We start from the raw sequence: 23,012 nt of genomic DNA on the forward strand, positions 1-23,012 counted from the left end.
GTGCAGGCCTCCTCTTAGTTGTGCAACCTATTGTCAGTTGAGCAATTGCTTCTTCCAATGGCTTGTCCTGCCAGGTAATGTGGAGTCTGCCGGGAGGTCCTTCATTCCTCTGCAAAGATGGATAGGGAGGTATGAAACTGGGTGTATTAAGGTGCATCACAAAAGCTTGAGCTACAAATTATTATGGTAATTATCTTTTGAAACGAAAGAGAACAACTTTTGTGTCTTCTGTTGTTGTGTGTATAGTCCTCACCTTCACTGGTCTTTGCTATGCTCTCTGAAGTTGTTCCTCAGAGTAATTGTTGGCCAATAGGAAGTGCCATGTTTTCATGTTTCAGTTGCCTGCCTTAGGTGTGACACCAGGGCTGGCTTCTAGGTGCTGCCATTGTGGCTGGAGTGACCCTTCTTTCTTTGCTGTCTTCCCACTGCAGTACCCCTTCAGACCCCGCTTTCTTACCTTTATGATAAATTGCGCAGGTGGTGGTAGCAGCAAAAGGCTGAAGTGGTGAGAATGGAGAGAAGGCACAATCGAGGGTGTGTTGGGGAGTAAATCGGTGAGTGAACCACAGAAGAACATAAAAAGAGATGTGCCCTGCTGCAGAGGGAAGAGGGGACGATGGCCAGAGGCGATGTTCCCCTCAGCACCTCTCCTGAGGTGCCTGTAGTTACAAGCTTTATATTTCCCTTGGCTAATCCTAGCTTGTGCTTGACCTGCAGTGTTGTCTAAGGACACGGGGGCTGTGCTTTAACTCGACTATTGTGAGGTTGAGGTTTTTTGGTTCCATCTTCCCTACACACACACACCCAATAACTTGCGGGTTGGAGTCTTCAGATTCTTGCATTTTGCTCTGCTGCAGTGGGATGCAGCTCACTCAAGTACAAAACCTTGCGTTTAGAAGTAATTGGCTAAAGGACAAGCGTGTACTGGTCAGGCAGAAAATGAAGAAAGAGGAACACCTGACTTGTCAGCAGCCTGGCAGGAAAGGATCTGACATTTTTGGGAACAGCGAGCTAAAAGCAAATCAGTGATTATGGTGCTATGGAAAAAGGTAAGGGGCATCCTAGGGTATAAAGCAGGAATTTAACCAGTGAAATGCAATGAATTTGGTATCTTCAGCACTAGTGAAGCTTCTGCTGGATTTCTGCATCCCACTTTTGTCCATGTTTCAGGAGAGAATAGAAGGATGATAAACAAGAGCAACCAATGTGTGAGAGAGCTTCCTTCCAATTGGTAACATTGTCACTTGAGTGAGTAAATTCAACTTCTATGATGTTATCCAGGAAAAAAAGGAATATTCTAAACATAGGGTAGCAAATGCAATCAGGAATGTCTCCCTGTCATACCAGGTTTCTAGCAAACTAAACTCCATTTTTGGGCCTTGCAGCTCTGATCTTTTGCCCGTCCAGAGACCAAGGCTCAGAGCTGGAGTGCTGCTGAGCTGGAGCTGCTGGCTGTAGACACTGGGGGTTTAGCAGCCTGTTGTCTAGGAGGGACTGGCCACAGAAACCACTTAGTCTCTCTCTTTCTCTCTGGGTCATTTCAAGGTCCTGCTCTTAATCTTCAAAGCTTTTAATTTTCTGAGATTAGGCTACCTCAGGACCTGCCTTTCTGCTTTGCCCAGGCTGCTGTGTTTATCAGGGTCACTGAAGCTTGCTGAACTCTGAATGAAGGATTTAGTAGCTGGATATTCATGGCATTTCTAAAATTTTAGATCCTAAACTCTGGAAACTCCTATTAAGAGTGTCCAGAATGTCTCAATCTGGCTGTTTGCAATGACTTTTTGCAAAATCTGCCTGTTTCCTTGGGCAAAACTGTGAAGATTTTCTTTTTCTCTGACACACTCTGAAAGGTGACTAATAAATAAATAAACCGTGCAGGAAACACAATCTCACAAATTATTATTGGTGCGAGAGGCTGCAGGTATCTGTTTTCTCTTGGAAGGATTGCATGAGCATGAGTGAAAAATGAAAAGGATTTTTCTGCAAGAGGGAAGAGGTGGATGGTGGCTGTTAGGCTGGAGTTTTATGATTTGTATCTGTAAGCAACAGGTATGAGAAACACATGCACTCACACACAGTTTCAAATGAATCCTCTTCTGTTACTGAATATAATGAAAAGAGGGTTTTGGTAGTTGCTACCCACTCCAGCAGAATCTAAGCTTGTGTTTTTAGGGAAGGAGAAAACCCAACACGTGTCCTCTTAGCCTGTAGGGCTAACCGTGAGCAAGACATGGACAGGGATGGGGCTGTTGTCCTGTGTCCACAACTCTTGCTGCTGCCATTTGCACCTTTGGAAATAGGTGTGAGATTCAGGAGAATTGGATTACTTTTATATGGGTTTTTTGTTCGCAGGGAGGGGGCAGTCAGGATGAGCAGCTGGCAAAGCAATGGTGCTGGCCGTGTAGAAGGTGTCACAACCAGGAAACAGATCAATAAGAGCACGTAGGAAAACTGCCGTTCAAGTCTGGCATGTATTTGTGCTTTGTTTTCTTGTTGGGTTTGTGGTGGTTTTTTGTGGTTTCCAACGCAAGTTACTTTGTGGATGCTTAATTGTGTGAGGAGCTCATGCGGTGGTAATTTAGGTGGGCTGGCTGTTTTGTTAAGGTGCCTATGACAGGTAATGCTTTTTTCCTTTGTTTAGTTGTGATTTGATACAATGAGTGAGAACTGTCAAGGAGTTTATGTATTTAAATTACCATGTAATTGCCTGAGTTCTTTTAATGGGCATGTCTTAACAGGCCCTAACGGTAGACCACAAGGTAACACAGTCCTAAACCACGGTATGCAGAAGCTGCTTCAGACAGCACAGTGCGATCAATGGAGATTTCTTCTGGGAATATGTTTTTCAAGATGTCAGAAGTACTTTAAGACAATTTAGCTGCTAAACAGACAAATCACTTCAGCACTGATGTTTTTGCATTCCTTCTAAACACCCTCTCCCAAGTAATTTTTGTTGGGTGAGTCCCGTTGAAGTTGGATGCCAGATGTTTTCCCTCTTGATGCTGCTGTTCTTTCTGGGCTCAATTCAGAATTTGCTGAGGGCAATGGAGGCTGGCAGGGTTCTTTATTGTTCTTTTCCTGCTTATGTACTATATTTTTTGCCAGCTTACACTTTGTGATTAGCACAATTGTGAGAATGAAAACTTTTTGTAATTTTTTCATGTGAAGAAGTTGGGGATGCATTTGAAGGTTAACTTATTTTTTGTCTAATAAAAATGATTGGCTCAATTCTTGAAGCAGTATTGCAAGCTGGCAGATCCTATGCTGATTTTGTGTTAGTTTGGACAGAGGATATTTGTATTAGTTGACTGTTGGAAGATGCTCTCAACTTATGACAGCTTTCTCTCCATGTTTTGTCTTGATGTTGTTTCCATGTTTCTCATTTCAAACAGCAAGAAAAATAAAGGAGATGCCTGTGGGAGACTGTCATGGTGTTTCTGCAAACGGTAGAGACTGTGATTTGCTCACTGTAGTGATTTACTTGTGTTCAGAAAAATGTATTAATTCATCTGAATATTTTTATTTCTGTGATATTTGGTCAGACTAATAACCAAATCTGAATCTGAAAAATGTGGTGGACGGTCACAAAAATATGCAATGAAGCAAAAAAACCCACCCAACTAAACCCCAAGACCCACCAAGCCAAAAAACCCAAACAAACAAAAAACCCCAATCAAGACAAGCTTCTTTCTATCAAGAAGACTGAATTAGTTTAGGAAGCTGGTGCGCACTTAGAGCAGGTGGGGTGTGGGAGTCTTTCTCGTGTGTTGCTTAAGATGCACTTTGTATGTTAAGTATCATCGTCTGTACTTATCCAGGTGCATGGACCAGAAAGGTTCAGAACTGTAGAGAAGCATGATGTTGCATGGGGCTGAGCCACAGAGAGACTCAAATGAGGCTGCTTTTGTTCTTTGCTCTCTCAAAGCTTGAATAGCCTAGTGGATTTCCTAAGCCAAATTTTAAGGATTTCACTAAGTGGGGTGGTCCTGCTGTCTCTTGTGCTCTTTGGTTAGAGTCTAGATGTATTCACATTGTCATATAGCAGAGAGGTTATGGTAAATTTTGGAAGATACGAGACTTTCTACAGGGTAGCAGTATTCTAGTCTATAATGTATCAGATTCAGATGTTGAACCATGTTTTGAAGTGAATGATTAGCTAAAACTTTACTTGTTGCAAGATAAATGACCATAAAGTTAAGTTTCTAATGAAATAATTTCTAATGAACTAAATTGTTTTTCTCAGTGGCTAAGTTGGTGCTTTTTTAATTCCCTCCCAAAGTTGGACGATAATAGCTATTACTACCTACGTTTCCAAAACTTTATGCAGCTTTTTAATGCCTTCATTTTCAATCCTCAGAAATTGCCTTTGTCTCTAAAAGAAATAGGTATTAGATAGAACGTTGGAATTACTCTTTAGGTAGAACTGTAAAAAATTGTTTTCATAGTTATCTTGTGATATTTCTTGACAGCAAAATGAAATAAAATAACAGGTCCCGTACACTTTCCCTGCACCAGAACAATAGGCCAAGCATCTCTGAGCATTCATGCTTCCAAAGCATGTAATCAAGAATGATTAAGCAAATACGCATGTATTTCAGAGAGCCTGACAAATGAGACGTGTGACTTTGAAGGATGTGCCCTTGAAGTAGGATGGAGGCAATTAACACTTTAATGTTCCACCATGCAAATTATTGACCAGTTAAGAGATGAGGCTTTCTTGTTAGTGGTTCTTCTTGACAAGGTGTCTTGAGAAGATGGTGGTTGTTAAATTAAGCTTTTCTACTAGTAGTGAAATGCTACTGCTTTTTTAGTTAAAGAATGAACACTTGTAAAATATATTTAGAAAATAAGCATCTGAATAAAAAATAGCAAACTTGAATAAATTTTACTGCAAACTAAGGCTTGTTTTCTCATGTACTCTCAGCTTTAAAGCTGGATTAATGATATGAAAATAAATATCTTCTGCATATATCTAGGTCAGAGACTACAAGCTGCTTTGCTCACATCAGAATACACAAAATGCAAGATCAGTCTGGGCTTGTGGAAAGAACCTGTGGTCACCTAATTTGGTGATCTGGCCAGTAGGGAGCTTGAGGGCAGCAATAAGCATAGAAATTACAGTGATCACAAGTATCTCTGGTCTGCAGTTGAAGCCTGGGGACATCTAACGGGGATTGAGTCGATGCACCTTACAACTTCATTTCTGTCACCACAGAGAACCTGCTGGCAAGTGGCTTGGAAAAGAAGTCTTAACTTTCAGTGGTGTGCTGATATGCCCTTCACAGGGAAACAGGGTTGGGTTTGCTCTTCTTCCAGCACTCCCAGTCTTCTGAGCTCTGACATGTTCCTTCTAGCTGAGAAGAAGCCAACATCCATAGAGGCACCTTCCCCAGCTTGGAAGAGATGGCAGGTGGTGGCTTCATGGGCTCTTTCCCTTCTGTGCAGTTTTGGTTTTGAACGAGCAGGAGCCTGGGATAGGTAGACCTGACTTGGGGAGGTCATGGGCAGCTCTTGGAGTTGATGCTTGTGAAATGCCAAGGGACCCAGTCATCTTACCCCATGTGTCTTGGAGTAGCATGAAAAATCTTACACGGGCTTTTGGGGTGTGTGCCTGCATCTCGAATCCCAAGCACTAAAATGTTCTGAGGTCTGGTTTTGTCCTGTGGGGGTTTTTTGTGGGTGTTTTTGGTGAGGGTGTTATGCTGTTGGTTTGGGGTTTGTTCTTTTTCTTTTTGAGAGCTTGACTCATGACTTTATAGCTTGTGGTTGTCAATAGTGAAACAGCTGTGTCTCCTTCTCCCCAACTTTGCCCAGGGTTTGTTCACTGCTCTCTGTTTTTGAGGGAAAAATCTACATCTGTACCAAGGTATCTGTGGAAACCATTTGAAGATTTTCTATTTTTGAATTTTAATGATTACTACTGGCAAATGAATGCAATAAGAGTGCTTCAAAAATTATTTCCATTGTAAAATGTATCACAAAAATACTGTTGTGCTTAGCTCTCTCCCAGCCCATTACATACCAAATACAGTGCCAAACCAAAAAGCGTGTGAATAATTCTTAAAGTTTTTCCTAGGACAACCTTTTTTTTTTAAGATGGTCTAATTTGGCATTCAGGTTTACATGTGAAAATAGCTGAGGAGCCCAATATTTTAGGGTGGAAACTTAAATAAAAACAGCTTATAGAAACAGCTGATGCCATATGTTTTATTTAAACACATTTAATTTTATTAACATTGAAGCTCCTTAATAGCTGTGTTTGCACTTTGCCCTCCTCGTTGATGACGAGGTTATAAGCTAAGTGAGCAGCTCTCGAGGCTTGGAAATGTGTTTCTCTTCAATTTGCGAGGAGGAAATCCCTTCCTTTCTCCATAAACAGATCATCTGTGGGGCTTCAGGTAGGGGTGCCAGAAAGTGCTGTAAGACTGCTCTGAACTCCCCTCTTCTTGTGAGCAAACCCATCGATTTTGAGGATCTAAACCTTGAATGCCACCATCACCACGACATCCACTGTCCGTCCGCCTGCACAGCTTGCAAATGGAGGTAGAATTGCGGTGTAGTTGCCCAGAGCGTGCAGGCAGCTGAGTGAGTTTGTGCTGGGTAATTAGTAAAAGCTGTGAACTTGCTACGCTTCCTATTCCACAGCAACGATTCATGTGTGTGCTCCTGCTCTGTAGTAAATGCAAAGTACGGGCAAGCTCGCCCTCTGTTTATCCTATGGGAATTCATCTACGCGTACGCTTGCTGTGTGCTGTGTGTTTGTTTTACCACTGACTAAACTAAAGTAATAATCTGCTTCTGATAAAAATAGGCATCTCTAAGTTAAACACCAGTGGTAAACTAACAGCTTAAACCACTGTAAATCTGGATCTCCAGTAATGAAGCTGTGAAAACTAGTGACCTCTGCCAGGGTTTAGACCACAGCAAAATATTAATTTATTTAAACTGTACTGCTCAGTAATTGTGCTTGCTACCAAAAGCATTGATGGCCCGGTAATAAATGCAAAGCCCACTTCCTAAATGGAATTAATATGGAGAAGTGAGTGGCCTGAGGGCGAAGCGTTGTATTTAAGAACTTGTATGTCAAGCTACAAAGGAGCCCTTGCCAAATATAATGCTTTTGGAAAATTTCCAAAAGGCTGAGAGACCCAAAGAAGCATATAGATCATTGCAAAGTAGAATTTATTTTTATGTATTTACACTTACATACATACATATGTGTCTTACCGCAAAGTAGGACAATTTTAAAATAGTTATTACTGTGTCTGGTTTAACAGATCACATCATGAGAGAGTATATTGGCCAATTAAGCCAGTAGGACATTGCTTTGAAATGTGTTTTGTGTTGCTTTGGGAAATCTCTTATTTGGATGTTGTCTTTTCAGTATTATCAATTACATTGGGAAATCATAAACAATAGGGGTTTTTTCCCCCCCAAGGTATGAGGGAATAATTTCTAAAGAAGGGGAAAAGTTTATGAAAAATTAGTAAAGCTACTTTTTCCAGCATATTTAAGTCAGTTTCTTTGGTTATTTTAATTATGAAAAAATAGAGGTCTTTTTGATAGTGTAAGTAAGAGTTCGGGTCTTTGAAAAAGAAGTGATTGTGCAGGTGCCCTTTGCTTCTGCTTGGTGACTGTGGAATTTTTCTAATGAAGTTGGTCTGGCACTTTGTTCTCGTGCAAATAAAACTGTGGGTCCCACAGTGTTCCTGGGAGCACTTGAGGAACCCTTTGTCCGAAGAGGTGGAAGCATCAAGTGACCCAATTGGAGGATGTTAATTTGTTTTACTTTCCTCCTTGCTCCCTTGTCCTGTAGGTTCTTGCTACTGATTTTTTTCAAGGCATTTGTTGATCCAAGTACAGTGAGGTACAACTTTTGAAGCACAGGTGATGGCAAAACCACATGACCAGAATGTACCCAGTGTAAAGGTGCCTGGGAGGGATGCGCAGCCAGAGTTTGAGAGCTACTGACAGCAGTGGGAAATATATAACCTAAGAATTGGAAAGCATTGGTCAAGTGATGTCAGAAGAATGTGATGCAAGGTTTACAAGAAGTGTGGAAACAAGCCTTCTGTTTTTGTGTTTTATCCAGAAGCAATGTTATTGTTAAAATAGCACTTCTAATGGAAATCTCTTCATCATTTTCCAATTCAAAGTTTGTGTTTTCTTAATGCAAAAATGTGAGGTGGAGATTTAACTGATCATGCCATCAATGTCTCTTAAAACAACTGAAAACAATTATATATGGGTTGAGCTTTTGAGGTGAGAAGGGACAGAGCTTTGCTCGTGAATGAGGGCAGCCCTTGAAAAATGGTTACTTGCTGACTGCAAAGGCAGCAGTCAGCCCTCAAGTATTTTAGGGGCTGTTAGAAGGTTATTGTTTTAATGTGTGGAAATTGAGCCATTAACAACTGAGAAATAACCAGCATGATGATTCAGAAAGTAGGGGAAGGGGGTGGGGAGTGGATTCTCATTTTCCAGCTTCTGAGGTTTGGTTGCACAGAAACTGCTAGAAAGGACAAATGGAACAAATGTTCCCCCATTTTAACTTGTTGCATTTCACAGTGTATGAAAGTGATTCATTGGCTTTTGGCAAAAATCATTGCCTTGTGGTGAGATGAACAGAAGACTCCACCCAGACCTTTACCGACATATATTCAGAATACATTAGTAATAAATAATTAGGCACTATTAATGTGGCTTATAACGCATACTTGGTGAATCCCTTCAATGTTTCACTCAACCGTTTTGAGTTTCTTCTTTTCTTCCCCCTTTCCCCCTTCTCCTTCCATCCTATTTCACTTCCATTTAAAAAAGAGGGGGGGGGGTGGGGAGAGAAGGATGAAAACGCTGGGCTAGTCAGTGTTGCACTTGGGAAGAGTAGGTGGGTGTGAAAACCCAGCACCTGGTAGTGACAGTCTATATGTAGTCCTTATTAGCACAGCTACACAGGCAAGGGTTTTGTCAGCCAGGGTGCTATTCTTTTCCTTGGCGTTCACATGTAACTTTTTGCATGGCATAGAGGTTGTTAGTAGGGAATGAGGCAGTTAATTGTTAAATTCCTGTTGGCAAACACAGAACATACTGAAATAAATCCACAGGGGAAGAAAACATGTACAAGTCTCAGCATACTTTGTTCCTTTGCATACTGTTGCATACACTAATAATCAGCAAGATTTTGCCTGCCCAATTTTTGTTTAGGGAATATGCAATTGGGATTATATCTACCTGGATTAGTCAAGTTTTAACTAATTTTTTTTAAAAATGAAGAGTGAACAAGCGTTTGAATAGTCTGTTTACTTATTTTTATCTACTCCTGTCAAATGATTGTTACTTCAGTAAATGTGTTATAGTCCAGGAATGTCCTGAATAAAACCACTGTGTTAAATGATTAGATGACTTGTAAGTGTATCACAAGAACAGGATGCAGACACACTCTAACTTCATGCTAAGCTTTTAGATGAAAAAAACTGATGTAAGAAAGGAAAGTCCACTGACTTCATTTGAAGATGAATGTGTGTGTTTGCCTCCAACTGTCTGTCATGTACCAGAAGGGGTTCTAGCACTGTCAACCATTTGAAGTGTATTGGAGGTGAATCTTAGCATTTAAAAGACCCTTTTTTTTTAAGTCTCTTGACCTCCTTTGTTTTCCATTATTTAATGAGAATAACATGAGCTTGAACATGACAGTGGGATTGTTGGATGTTGATCTGTGAAGAACTTCAAAAAGGTTATTTGTTTGGCTAAGATTTTCGGATGACTTTCAGAGAGATTCTTAATGCCTCTCTCCATGCACATGTGTGTTCTCACTCTCTTTCCAAAGACTTGGCTTTTATACAACATTTTTTTTAAGTGTCAGAAATTTTTTTTTTTTGCATCTCCTGAATCTGCAGTTGAATGGAGAAGCACATCGTATTGAAACTGCAGTCAAACCATATCTTAACAGCTTTGAAATCAAAGCCTAGGATTTATGCCGTCTGATTTAACAGCAGGTTAAGAAACACTTCCCTTATTGTGTGTGTGCTGGCTTCCAGATATTTTTCACAGGAAACCTGATAGACTCAAGTGCTTGAACTCTGGCAAAAATTTTATCCCTTGTGCACTCAACAAGGAATAGTTTGTTTTCCACTGCTGATGTGGAGCACCTTAAACTATGAAGCAACTGACACTGAAGCAATACCCCTTTGCAGAAGCATTTTCCATTCTCTGGAAGGTGTGTGCAAGTGAAGATGGAAATGCATAGGTGCTGAAATGAGAATGTTAAAGCCAGTTGCAAAAATAATGTACTTTAGGGAGGGTCTGTTGCCATGCATTTGCTTCTGGTGCTATGCTATTGTCCAGGCTTCTCTTGTGGGAGTCAGTGGCTCCTTCTTAATTTAGGGATTGCTGTTGGATGCTGTTCTCATTAAGCTACTCCTCTTGAAAATCCAGGATTGGAGGAGGTTGATGGTCCACCAAGGAACCTGCGTGCCATGCAAGGCTGTAGCAAAATGTGAAGCATGTGTTATGCACGTGTGCTTTGAAAGCTTTCCATGAAGAGCAGCATCTGTGTCAGGTTTTCATAACAGGTTGTTACATCCTGCAGAATTAGATGCAGAATTGCTACAGGATAAGTTGCCAAGTTAGGCTGGCTTTAAATGTTAGCCAAGTCTGAAAACATTTTCAGTGTTACCAAGTTGAGGTTAGTTTTCATCCAGCCTGTGCCCTCTTTCGGATAAATGGGCAACAGCCCGTGGGTGTTAGTTTAGCTTTGTTCAGAGCTGTTGTTTTTCCTTTGCTGGTGGTTGTGAAGTATGATGAAAATATCATCTGATTGTTTCAAGAGAAGCCTAGCTGATCTGGTACTACCTGGTTAAAAGTTGGCCTTGCTGTGAGCAATTTACTGGTACTGAACCTAGTAACAGTGTGAAAGATTGATTGGGGATGAGGGTTTAAAGGCTGGGGTGTGAGAAACTCTGTGTAAGAACAGTTGGAATGAACAAAATCACAGGGTGCCCATAGTGTTTGCCACTTTCTGATTTCACCTGTATTTTCCTTGATTTGGTTAAACTGAAGAGGGTAAGCCTTTATCCAACGTGTAGGTTTTTATGTAGTATTTCCTAAGTTACATGCAGGCTACAGGCATGAGCTGATTGCTCTTTGCAGTGCTTCTCTGAAGCAGGGTGAGGAAGAGTGGATGTGAGGAGGGAGGATGTAAGCTCTGCTGGTAGCCCAGTGCAGTGGAGCAATAGAAATAAATTTATTGACCTCCAAACTTAGAATCCCTTTTCTGCTGTGGCCCCTTTAAATTGAAACTTTTAGAATTTGTTTTCCGTCATGCCATAAGCTCAACTGGGATCTGAAACCTCTTAGTTAAAAAAAACCAAAGCAAAATCCCCTCAACAAGGTGCATTGCTCCTAAACAGAAGTCCAGTCACCAGTGTGGTTGATTTAGTCGTGTAATCCAAATTATACATCACTATTAACTGGGGATATTTCACAGATTAACTGGGGAGGTCCCAGCCGACTGGCGTCTAGCAAATGTGACGTCCATCCACAAGAAGGGTCGGAAGGATGATCTGGAGAACTACAGGCCTGTCAGTCTGACCTCAGTGCTTGGAAAGGTCATGGAACAGATCATCCTGAGTGCCATTATGCAGCGCATGAAGGACGCTCAGGTGATCAGGCCCAGCCAGCACGGGTTCACGAGGGGCAGGTCCTGCTTGACAAACCTGATCTCCTTCTATGACAAAGTGACCCACTTGGTGGATGAAGGAAAGGCTGTGGATGTTGTTTACCTGGACTTTAGCAAGGCCTTTGATACAGTCTCCCACAGTATCTTCCTAGAGAAACGGGCTGCTCATGGCTTGGATGTGTATACTCTGCACTGGGTTAAACTGGCTGGAGGGCCAGGCCCAGAGAGTGGTGGTGAATGGAGTTAAATCCAGCTGACGTCCAGTCACGAGTGGTGTCCCACAGGGCTCGGTACTGGGACCCGTTCTCTTTAATATCTTTATCAATGCTCTGGACGAGGGGATCGAGTGCACCCTCACTAAGTTCGCAGACGACACCAAGCTGGGTGGCAGTGTCGACCTGCTGGAGGGTAGAGAGGCTTTGCAGAGGGATCTGGACAGGCTGGATCAGTGGGCTGAGACCTACGGGATGAGGTTCAACAAGGCCAAGTGCCGGGGCCTGCACTTGAGTCACAACAACCCCCTGCAGTTGGTCTGTCGCTGGGCTATAGACCTGTGGTTTTTTCCACGGTTGCAGAAAGTAGCATGTGGACAGTGAAACGGGAGGAACCTAGAAGGGTGTAGCACGACCTGTTCTTGTAGAATTAACACCTATCGGATGATCTCTTATTGAGGTACAAATTAATCATTAAGAAAACTTGAAAAGCAATTTTCTACTTCAGTTTTAATTATAAAATAATGTGTTTTCAGAAGCATGAGTTTGTTGTAAAAGAAACTAAATTTATAGAATTGAAGAAGCTAGGCCTTTAGCAAAATATTAGGAGGCCTTAATGGTTGTCTGTCCTGAAAGAAAGGTTCATCAGTAAGGAAAGAAAACATTAAAATTGAAAATATATGTTAATTGATGCATTCTCTTATCATACAAAAATGAACTTTGATGGGGAAGTGACTGTGGTCTTCCTTACTAATAATGAAAATGAATCATAATTGAATAGTTACATAAAAATGCCATTTTTGATACCAGTAAGATCTGAGGAGAAGGGATGTCTGTGTTGTAATAAAATAAGCCTCCTTAAAAATCCCTTTCAAAGCTTTCTTGAAACATTAAGAGGAAAACTGTGTTTTGTTTTGGTTTGATTTCTCTTTTTTTTTTGGGTGGTGGTGTGATATTTTTGTTTGTTTGTTTGTTTCTTCCATCCTTCCCTTGGAATTGCTAGGCTTAAATATATACTTTATTTTTGGAACAAATAACTAAAACAGCCAATCTAGGTAGTATTTTCAAAATGTCATATAAATTAAGTCTTGGAAATGTATAATTGAATGAAACCATTTGTAATATAGTACATAAACAATGAAAAAAATAAAGCATTTATATTCTAGGAGACAGGCACTCAGTAAGCTGTTGGCATGTGTTTATTTATGTTAATTTATTTGAGAAGTTGAATATAGGAAACATTCTGTATCTTGGTAACTCCAAAGACTAGAAGTTAATCTAGTAGCAGTAATGATTCTGATATCAACATAGATGTCAACAGACTCTGATATCAGCACAATACATGAAATGTACCTACTAAATTGCAGGTATTGAATTAACTCTATTAAATACTTCTTGGCACTCAGGAGAACATATTGTTTTTTAAAAAGTCATACCAGACAACTACAAGCCATAGTTAAGAGTAGATTACAGGCTTTGTTACATGCCTAGGTTTTGTTTTTAATAAATGAAGCCTGTTTATTTGAAAATTTCCCCAGTGTATTTTTGAACCTTTTCTGGTTTTAATGCAATTGTTCTGTCTGTCCCATGGCAACTTCTGCCCCTCAGGTATCAGGACAAACCCACGGGCATGCTTTTTAGTGTTATTCGGCCAGTAGTTTGTGAAGCTATGAAACCATGGATGGATTTCAAATTAGCCCTTTTTTTGGTGTTTATTATTTTAATCTACTTGCCACTAAATTGGTGTGTGTGGCATTGTGGCTATAATAGTTTTCAGTGGTGATCTTCCTTTTACAAAAACACTATTCATGCTGTGTGATAGTGAAGAGCTGTAGCAGGGAATTGCATAATTTTTGATGTTTTTAGTGTTAATAGTATTATTGTAATTAGCTTCTGTGTGAGAAATCTAGCATGTCTAAACCCCATTAAACATCTCTGTATGGGGTTTCATTGTAATTTCTGGGTTCGACTAATATGGCTCATTATGTAGGCTTCCATGTCCTTTGCTAACTTGAGCAAAACTGATTTAGGTTTTCCTTTTAAAATTACTATTCTGAGATAAAAAATGAGTAGAGTTTGCTTTCTTTTTTTTCTGGTCTTGTCATCTTGGAGGATTTGTGCATGTTGGGAGTCCCAGAGTTCAAAAGTCTAGTTGACTAAACTCTGAAACTTATGAGGTGAAAGAAAGGCAATTAGAAAGTTGAAATAGGTTGATAAGCTGAATGTTGGACCTTTGATGTTAGAGGAGCTCAGTTTTGGATCCCAAAGGGTTTAAAATGGTCCTTTATCCAGCTAGTGGGAGTTTTGGGAACATGTCGAAGCAGCACTGTGTGCTTTCTGTGTAGCACTTTTAGCTTCTGCTGTATGAATAATCACAACAGAGGAGAGACAAAGCTGTCTGAGGGATGTGAATCCAGTTGACAATGTAACCAAAAGGGACTATCGGTAGTAGGGTGTATGCTGTGAGACTTTTTTTTTTTATTTTTTTTATTTCATGGAGAGCAGGAGTACTGTTCTGTTCCTTCATTCTGCAATACCTGGTTGCTGTTAACCGGAAGTTACACAAATATTCATATATTTAAAATTGAGGGTTTTTTAGTGAGTTATGAAAGAGTAATAGGACAGTCCTATAGCACATATGTGGAAACTAGCTTGAGGATGCTTTAAGCTGTTTGCTTTTACCCTATACACTTCTGACTCTTTATAGATGCTGAAATGAAACCAGAAGTGAAATACTGCTTTGTGTTTGGCTTTTTTTTTGTTTGTTTTGCTTTTAGCTTGAAATACAAGTATCTCTAGGATTTTGGTCATTTACAAATTAAAGCTGCGTCCTGAATTCTTTGGAAATTCTTTTGGATTACATGATAGGTTGCAAATGGTGTAGGGCAAGGATGGCAATGGTTTATATATTTGAATTTCAGCATAATGGCCACATCTCAGGCTTTAAAGTTTACCATTACATGTGCTAAAGGTTTGGAATCAGTTCTTCTACTATATATTGCACATCAGTACCCAGAAAGTCAAGCTGTGGATATAGTATCTAGCTTTTCCATCTGTGTATGGAAGTAACAGGTGGCAGAACATTGGTCTTTTTCCTTTCCAAACTCTCTAAAGGGACATAAGAGTTGTGGGTGTTTTTCTGGTTTTTGTTTTTTTGTTTTTTTTTCTTCTAATTCCATATGTTTATATGCTTTCCTGAATACATGCTAGCCTAATTCTATTCTTAATAATCTCTCTGTGATACCAGGACTTGGCAATTAGTCTGCTAGTCAATAATTTGTGAAACTGAATGAGATGAGCTTCACATTATTAGCTTAACTGGATTTATAAACTAGATCTTGGAGAGGAAAAAACAAAACTTCAACTACTGTTTCTTCACACTTATTATCTAAGCAAGGGGGCAGAAAGCAGTGCAAACAGTTTTACGTCTAACTGAAAGACCTCAAGCTCCTATCCTTCACACTTGCTCAGTGTAAATATTACTACTCTTATTAAATGAAGAGAGGTTATATGAAGAACACCTCCAAAAGAAAATTGTCTTGTTTTCAATTAGAAGTATGTCAGCTCTGTAAAATTTCATGCCAGATACTAGGAAATAAAACTTTAACTGGGAGAATTCAGTGGTGACTGCTCAGAACTAGCAGGTTACCATGCCGCGGACTTGGTGGAAGGAAATAAGTGTTTTAAATAAATCTTCCCTGTGCAGGCATTGAAGTCTTGTATATAGTGCTACCTTTACAGTTAAGTTGTGTACAAAAAACCTGATACTACTTTATATTTGTAATCATTATGGCAAACAATCTCTTTCTATTCTCTGTGCCCTGCCTTTACTATTTACTGTTGATTAATGGCCCTTCAGGAAAAAAGATCAAGTTTCCATTGTCTGACTGGAAAGCCTCATGAGCCTTTGATTTTGATAGGAGAGCCCACACATTAACATAAAGAACTGGAGACAGCAACAGGAATGTTACTAAAACTAAAGTTCACATTGGTGTCAAATCAATGGATAAGAGTTTTGGTATAATCATACAAGGATCATAAGAAAAACTGTTCAACTGCAGCAAGAGCAAGTTTTAAAGCTCTAATCTGCATTGCATCTGATTTCCTTGTCCTTTAGTATGATTATGTAGTAAATGTAATGCCTGTCCTGGAAAACTCACCCCAAACTGTGGGTAGAACCTTTTGCTTGGTGCACAGAAAGCCATGGAGAATTCAGCCTTGTTTCTCCCATGCTGTTTTGTTTCTGGCTCAGCATAATTCCCAAAACCTCCTTCCTGCATCACTGTCTCTGTGTTTTGTGTTGCTGCAACCTTTGCCAGCAGCTTCTTCCTCACTGAGTTTCTTTCTCTTTAATTTTGAGTGACTTTGCTGGTGTCTCTGAAGAATGGGGTTTCAGTTGGTGCTGTGAAAAAAAAATTGGTCTGAAATGAATTTTTTTGTGTGAGTAGTGGTTGTGGGGTTTTGCTTTATGGGTTTTTTTTTAAAATGTATCTCTTAGGTAAACCAGTTACCTCATCTTCTTTACTAAAATTGTAGGTGTCAATAGTAAAATGAATTATGGAAATCAAGGTGCTACACACTTACCTGTGTTTGAAATAGGTCCTTTTTCCTTTTCTCAAAAAACATGCTTTGAAGCTTATGAGTTGCTTATGAGTTTGTGCTGTCGAACTCAGTGCACGTAAGCATTTGAGGCTGTGTACAGAACAAGGTTTCAGTGACATGGGGAATGAGGAGCGCATATGAAGGGTCACAACACCTCAGCCATTTTTGCCTCTGTTGTATGCCCTTGTAGATGAGACTGCCCTGGATGAGGCTTGGCAAACAAGTCCTTCAAGGAAGGGACGTCAAAAGAAGCAGTTTTCTCTACTGAATCAGGTGTGGGGGAGCACAGAGGGTATAGTGAAGGGCAATGTTGGCAGCGTAAGATTAGCTTTGCAGAATTGCTCAAGTGGGTGCTCATGCCCTTGCCCTCCCAAAAGAAAAACAAAGAACCAAGCAAACCAGGTGGGGGAAAAAAAGCTGAAAAAAATAACCCAAAGGGCCCACGAATTAGGCTTCTTGAACTGAGCAATGGCAGCTTACTTAGTGGCTTATTGGATTCTTGGCTGAGCATCTTTCTGAAGTGTCTGTAATTCAAAGAAGTCGTGGCTTCTTGATCTTTTTTTCTAGTCTTTGCTTTTTGATAGCAACCCCACTGCCCTGGGACCTCCTCTCCCATAGTACTCTGCTCCCAATTTTCGTTTTTCTTCTCCCTTCTTGGAATAAGCAGGTGGGTCTCAAAACTAAAGAGGTTCAAAGTGCTCCCATGGGAAATACCTTATATGCAGGAACTATGTAATGATATACAAGATTTTGCTGTTGATTTTCTGTGTGTGTGTGTGTGTTGGTTGGTCAGCCTTACAGCAAGATCTCAAAATGGATATCCTTTTCCTCCTGCTTTTTCTGTGGCTGTTGACAGAGGTCTTTGCAGGCAGGTTTGCACAGCTCAGGCTGCAGAAGGGTTTTATTCTTTCCTAGTCAGCCTGGCTGTGGAGCTCAAGGGTCTTGCGCTTGCTTTAATAGTGAGATATGCACTGACCTTTCTATACCATTATTATGTTGCTTTTCCTGCTGTTCCAGTGCTACAGAAGATCTAGCTGATGCTTAGCTGAAAGTTTTAAGCCCCCATCGTCTTCCCCCCACATCTTGTAGGCTCAGAAAAGCAAATAACATGGTCATTAAATAGTCAGAGAAGAAAAATAATGTGAAGAACATAGAGTGGAAGGCATACCCATGGCTGATGCAGGTTGGCAGGGCTGGCAAATCCAAGGGTGAATCTGCTGGTGTTCCTTGCTGAGTGAAGCTCTGAGTAGAAGTGCCCCAGCACCGCTGGTGGCAGGTAAGTGAGCTGTTTGTTCCCACCGCCTGTGGACAGCCTGCAGAGCAACTGGCCACCTGTGGGGCTGCAGCTGGCAGGATGGCCGTGCTTCCTGTCGGTACAGATACTTCTTACTTTCTGCAGCTTGAGACCTTTCCCTGTAAGTCAACAATCAACTTTTAGGAGAGAAAAAAAAAAAAGTCATCAAATTTGCTTTTGGAGACCAACTTAACTAGAAGTCTTTGTTGCTATGTTTCATCTCCTTGTTTTTGAATACATGATCTTCTGGACAAGCATTTGATTCAGAGAGGAAGATAACATTTACAGCTACTTGAAGTATTTTACTGTATGTTGTCTTCTGAATAATAATAATAATAATGGCATAATAATAAACAGCTGTCTATTTTTTGCCCCTCAAGCCTACTAATTTTTCATCTATGCATGCCTTAATCACTTGTGTAGACCACCTGTGAGGACCGTATGGTGCTCAAGTACCAGCAGTGTTTTTAGGGGCTTGACAAGACCTGAATCTTAAAAGAAGCAGGAGACAGGCAGCTGCCGTGGTCCCTGTTTTGCAGATGAAGGATGGAAGGTGTCAAGGAACTAAACTTGCATCCTCAGAGTAGCTGAGGTCTGGCTTTTGACATGGCACATTGGTGATGCCTTACTTTACTTGCTCACAACTGTGTAGGGAAGCTGTGGTAATGGGGAAATTGAAAATGGGTCCTTCTTAGTCCCAGAGGGAGACCTTAATCCCTGAGCCCTTCCTCTTTTGTTTCCACAGGAGGGAATTCTTCCTTTTGTCTCATGTACTAATGGAGGGGGAGAGGTTTAGAAATGTTTTATTTTACTGTCTTTCAAAGAAACACAGTATACCCTAGTAAGAATATGCCAGTTCTTGTATAAGTGAGGAGGTAAATCAACAGCAGATCCTCATATTAGTGTTTTAAGCTTGCTACTCTGTCAAAGATTCCTTAGGTCCTTTGCAAATTAAATATTCCAGAGGAGTCCTGGCACTCCTGTGGGAAGGGACAACCATTAGCAATCTGCAGGACATGAGTGCAGGCAAAGGCTGTGTCCAGCCGAATCGGCAGGAGGAGTTCAGGTGGCCATGAGTCAGTCCTGAACCTGGAATTGCTCCAGGAGACTTTAAAATTCAGGCTGTGGGCGTCTCTTGTTGGGGAATAGCACGTTGCTGCTTGGCACTTCAAAAGCCCTGCACACCAGCAGCAGCATTAAGAGAAGGCTCGCACTTTTCATACTTTATCCTAATGCTGCTCAAGCAGATGCTCCCAAAGAGCAGTTTCATTTATTATTATATTATTGTTTTAACCTATAGAAGAAGGTTGCTGTACTGAAACAGAGTCCTTTATTACCAGGTACATAGTTCCACATTAACCTATGTTTTTCAGGTGCTTAATATCTCGGGTTTTTTTTTTCCCATTACTCTTCTGGGAGAGTTGTTCGTTTTTTGTTTTTGTTTTTTTTTTTTTTAAATATTTGTCACTGCTTCACTGACCTGCCTTCCCCTGCAAATTTTTTGTGAGATGGTATAAAACTTGTTCTTTTCTTGCTGAAACTAAGGAAAAATATTTTTGTTCCTCAAAATAACTGTGGACAAGAATACAGCAAAATGGGGAAGAAACTTTGTTGTCTGGAAAATGGTGGGTTTGTTCTGATGAAGTGGAATATTCTGCTTGGGTGTCTGTGTGAAAGGGTTGGCCTTGAAATCTCTCAGCAGAATCATAATGCATGTAACTCAGGAAGTTTGTGCTGGTTTTTAATTTGCTTTTAATTTGTATATAGAAGTGGGTCTAGGGTTTTCATAACACAAAGCCGCATCTGGACATGTTCTAAAAACAGTATTGCCTATTGCATGTTTTCCCTGGACAAATTCACAGAATCACAGAAGGACTGAGGTTGGAAGGGACCTCTGGAGGTCATCTGGTTTACCTACCTGTTCAAGCAGGGCTGCTTTGAGCTGGTTGTCCAGGAGTTGCATCTTGAGTTTCAGATGAGAGAGAGAATATGCTGCTGTACAAATGGAAGAGACATTTGGCTTTTTTTACTTTCCTACCTTTCATCAAGTGAGCAGGTTTGGGTGCAGAGGCAAAGTGTTGGCCATGTCCTGATGCGAGCTTCTGGGTGGAGTGCCTAGAAATCAAGAATGGTGCTCTCGTCCAGCTTGAAAAAGTGTATCTAATACTGATTTGTCTGGAAAAAAAAATAAAATTGAAATTTAGCAGCTAAGTAAGATCAAGGCATTCTATTTAAGAGCAGGATGAAACTGAGACAGTGCTAGAGTGAAGGAGGACTCAATTTTGCCGCATTACATGAAATCCAGATCTTTCATCGTGCTTTCAAGACCCATTAGTGTACATGAACAGATTGTGGAAGTTTAAGCACCCTTTAATTTGACCTTGTGTTTTCTCTTCATGTTTTACTATTCCTAGTTTTAAAGTTTTTCTGTGAAAATTAAAATGTGCAGTCATCTAATAGAGATTTCTAGAGAGTCATTGTGGTGGGTTGACCTTGGCCATCTGCCAGATGTCCACCCAATTGCTCTCTTGGTCCATGTCCTCAACAGAAGGGAGGGAAAACAAGATGAAAAAACCCGTTAATTGATATAAAGATGGGGCGATTGCTTACCATTTACTATCATAAGGCTTGACTTGTGGAAAATTAATTTATTGCTAATTAAGATAGAGCTGTATTACAAGTTATGTCTTTTTTTCTCGTCATACCTTCCCTCACTCCCCACCTGTTTTTTCTAGGCTCAACTTCACTCCTTCATTCCCAACTCCTTTACCTCCTCCCTACACCTTAATATATTTTTCTTCTGTTCTCTTTTCAGGAGGGGCAAAAAGCACAGTATAATTCTGAGGACCCAGCTGTCAGTGAGAGTCCATGCCTGCATCGGTAAGTGAAGTTCCTCGTGCTTGAAAGAGAACAAATAAACACAATCCGTCTCTGAGAAGCAAATCTGGGGAGCATGAATCAGGCTTGTTGTGTTCCAAGTTAAATCAATTTATTGGCCGTTATCCTTCTTTGTTGTGTTTCTTGCGTGTTTAAAATTAGGTTATATTGGTTATATTACCCTTAAAGTGCATTCAACAGCCCAGGGAAGTATAGGATTTGACACAAGTGTGATGATTGGGGATGCTCTGGAGAATCTTGCATTATCTGTCTTGCCACAGCCTTTGTGTGTGCCTGAAGAAGACTGTTCTGAGCTGGGAAGGGGATCTGAAGAATTGTTGGCTGACAGCTAACTACTGCATTTTAATAGCATGTAATGTTTATTACTTCACATCTTGCAGATCTTGACCACATACTTGTCATTATCACAGTCTCAGTGTCTTAAAAACCCTGGTTAAAACAATGTTGTCACGAGGAAAAGTCTAATGAAAGTCATAATGTGCGTGTCATAAGAGCTTTAAGGCTGTGTAAACGGAGGCTGATGTGCTGTGATGGTGTTAATATGGTCTCTAGCGTTCTGCAGAGCAGCGTGTTTCACTGAGCATTGGCAAAGCCAATGCGTATGTTCTGGTGATACTATGATAGATGTTATGGGTGACTGGTTTAAAAAAAAAATTAATCCTATATGTATGTGCCACAGTTGCCTGTTTTGTTTTCTACTTCTTCATAGTGGATTCAACACCCTAATATGTTTAGCTTATTAGTTTGTCTTGTTTCAAGAGATCATAGCTGAAGCATTGGAATGTAGATACTTTCCTTAAAAGGAGGAGAAGCCAGTCTAAGTTTTGTATTATTTCCACAGTGCTGCTGCTGTTGGAGGATTCAGGCTTTAAATACAACTAAACCTCTTTCTGCTGCCCCCAGGATGTGTTATGAAACGGCCTTTCTGGGAATTTGAACTGAGCATAAGCAACCTACAGAATTCCTCGAATACCTCCCGTTGAGAGCGAGCTCCAGGCTGCAGGAACAGATTCTCCTCTATTACTGTTAGCTTGAGGAAGTAGAGTAGAGCGAGCCTACGTGTTAAGCATTAGAGGAGAAACAGAGATGCTGCAAAGTCTAGGCTGATTTTATAAATGCGAATGAAATTAAGAACAGCTTGGAGAAGCTTGTTCTTGTTAGGTCTGGGAATATCTTTGGCAAAACAGACCAGTGCAGCAAGACAAGATTTCATATGTTTCCTGGATTGAGGTTTTATAAAAACAATTTTCATATAAAAAATTTTTGTTCAGAGTGCAGCCATCGAGGAATTGGAGCACACCAGATTCTGAGCTTCCACGTGAGGTTGCTTTGTTGTTATCTGTTTGCATTCGAGCTCACTGCGGGCAATTAGGTGTATTGCTGAGCATGTATTTTAATTGTTCCTGTATGAAAGTGCATATGAAGGTGCTGTTACTCTCCAGCAGCTGTGATGCATTCAGCGGTGAGTCCAGTGAAATCCAGGCTGCAAAACTTGAGTCCAGATTTCAAACTCCTGGAGCAGAGGTGTGTTTTGATATGGGCTTTTGGCTTGGTTCGTTGCAGGCAGAAAAGCCAAAGGCAAGATCTGGTTTTAATTTCCAATCCCCCTGGTAAAGTTTAGATTTTTAGGATAAGTTTTTGTTCCAGCCCATAGCTTTATGTAATGTAGTTTCTTTTCTGTTTCATTTCTGCATATCAAATGTATCTTATTTTTTGGTATGGGATGGTTTGAAGGAGTCAGGGACTCTGAGCTTTTTAGTGCTGGCTTCATTGGGTGACCTGTATCTAGCAGTTATACTTGTCAAAGAAGAGGAGAGTTGTTTCACTGGCACAGTGGATACTTTTCTTCATTTTATGCATACTTTCACATCAGCTGCCTGTTAACATCTTTTTTTTTTTGATATGTAAGGATTACATTCTGAGGTTAAAAGATGTTACGTATTTGGAGCAGAAGCCAGGAACTAGAGCAATGTGAGATGGTATTATATGGAATACAAACGTCTTGTGTTGGCTACTTTCTCTCAGTCTTCACAATATGCTTGGAAAGCATTGTGGTTAGCCATGTTACTAGCTCTGTAGAGTCCCTCCTAGGTACCTAGGAGTGCTTTATGAGAAGGTATGAGTGATATTTTTTTTTTTTCCTGTAGTGCCCTTGCTGCAGAGCCTCCTGGCATTCAAGGTTTTACTTTCCTCTGAAGAGCTGAGAGGTGTAAAGAAATACCTTTCCCATCATAAATGCTCCCATTTGAAAGTTGGACCAATATTTATTTTTCTTCTTCCTAACATGTTGTAGTTTTAAATTGTGGGAAATACACAAATGTTTATGTTCAGA

General features: G+C 40.4%; 1 protein-coding gene across 1 annotated transcript in view; it reads left to right on the forward strand.

The window, feature by feature from the left end:
- FHOD3 (formin homology 2 domain containing 3) overlaps nucleotides 1–23,012 on the forward strand; it is a 371,022-nt gene that overhangs the window by 10,758 nt on the left and 337,252 nt on the right. Inside the window, exon 5 of the mRNA XM_014938430.1 lies at nucleotides 20,598–20,662. Coding sequence (XP_014793916.1) covers nucleotides 20,598–20,662 — 65 coding nt within the window. The remainder of the gene's footprint in view (nucleotides 1–20,597; nucleotides 20,663–23,012) is intronic.

Source organism: Calidris pugnax, unplaced genomic scaffold (assembly GCF_001431845.1).
Source record: "Calidris pugnax isolate Ruff unplaced genomic scaffold, ASM143184v1 scaffold13, whole genome shotgun sequence".
NCBI classification, from domain to species: domain Eukaryota; kingdom Metazoa; phylum Chordata; class Aves; order Charadriiformes; family Scolopacidae; genus Calidris; species Calidris pugnax.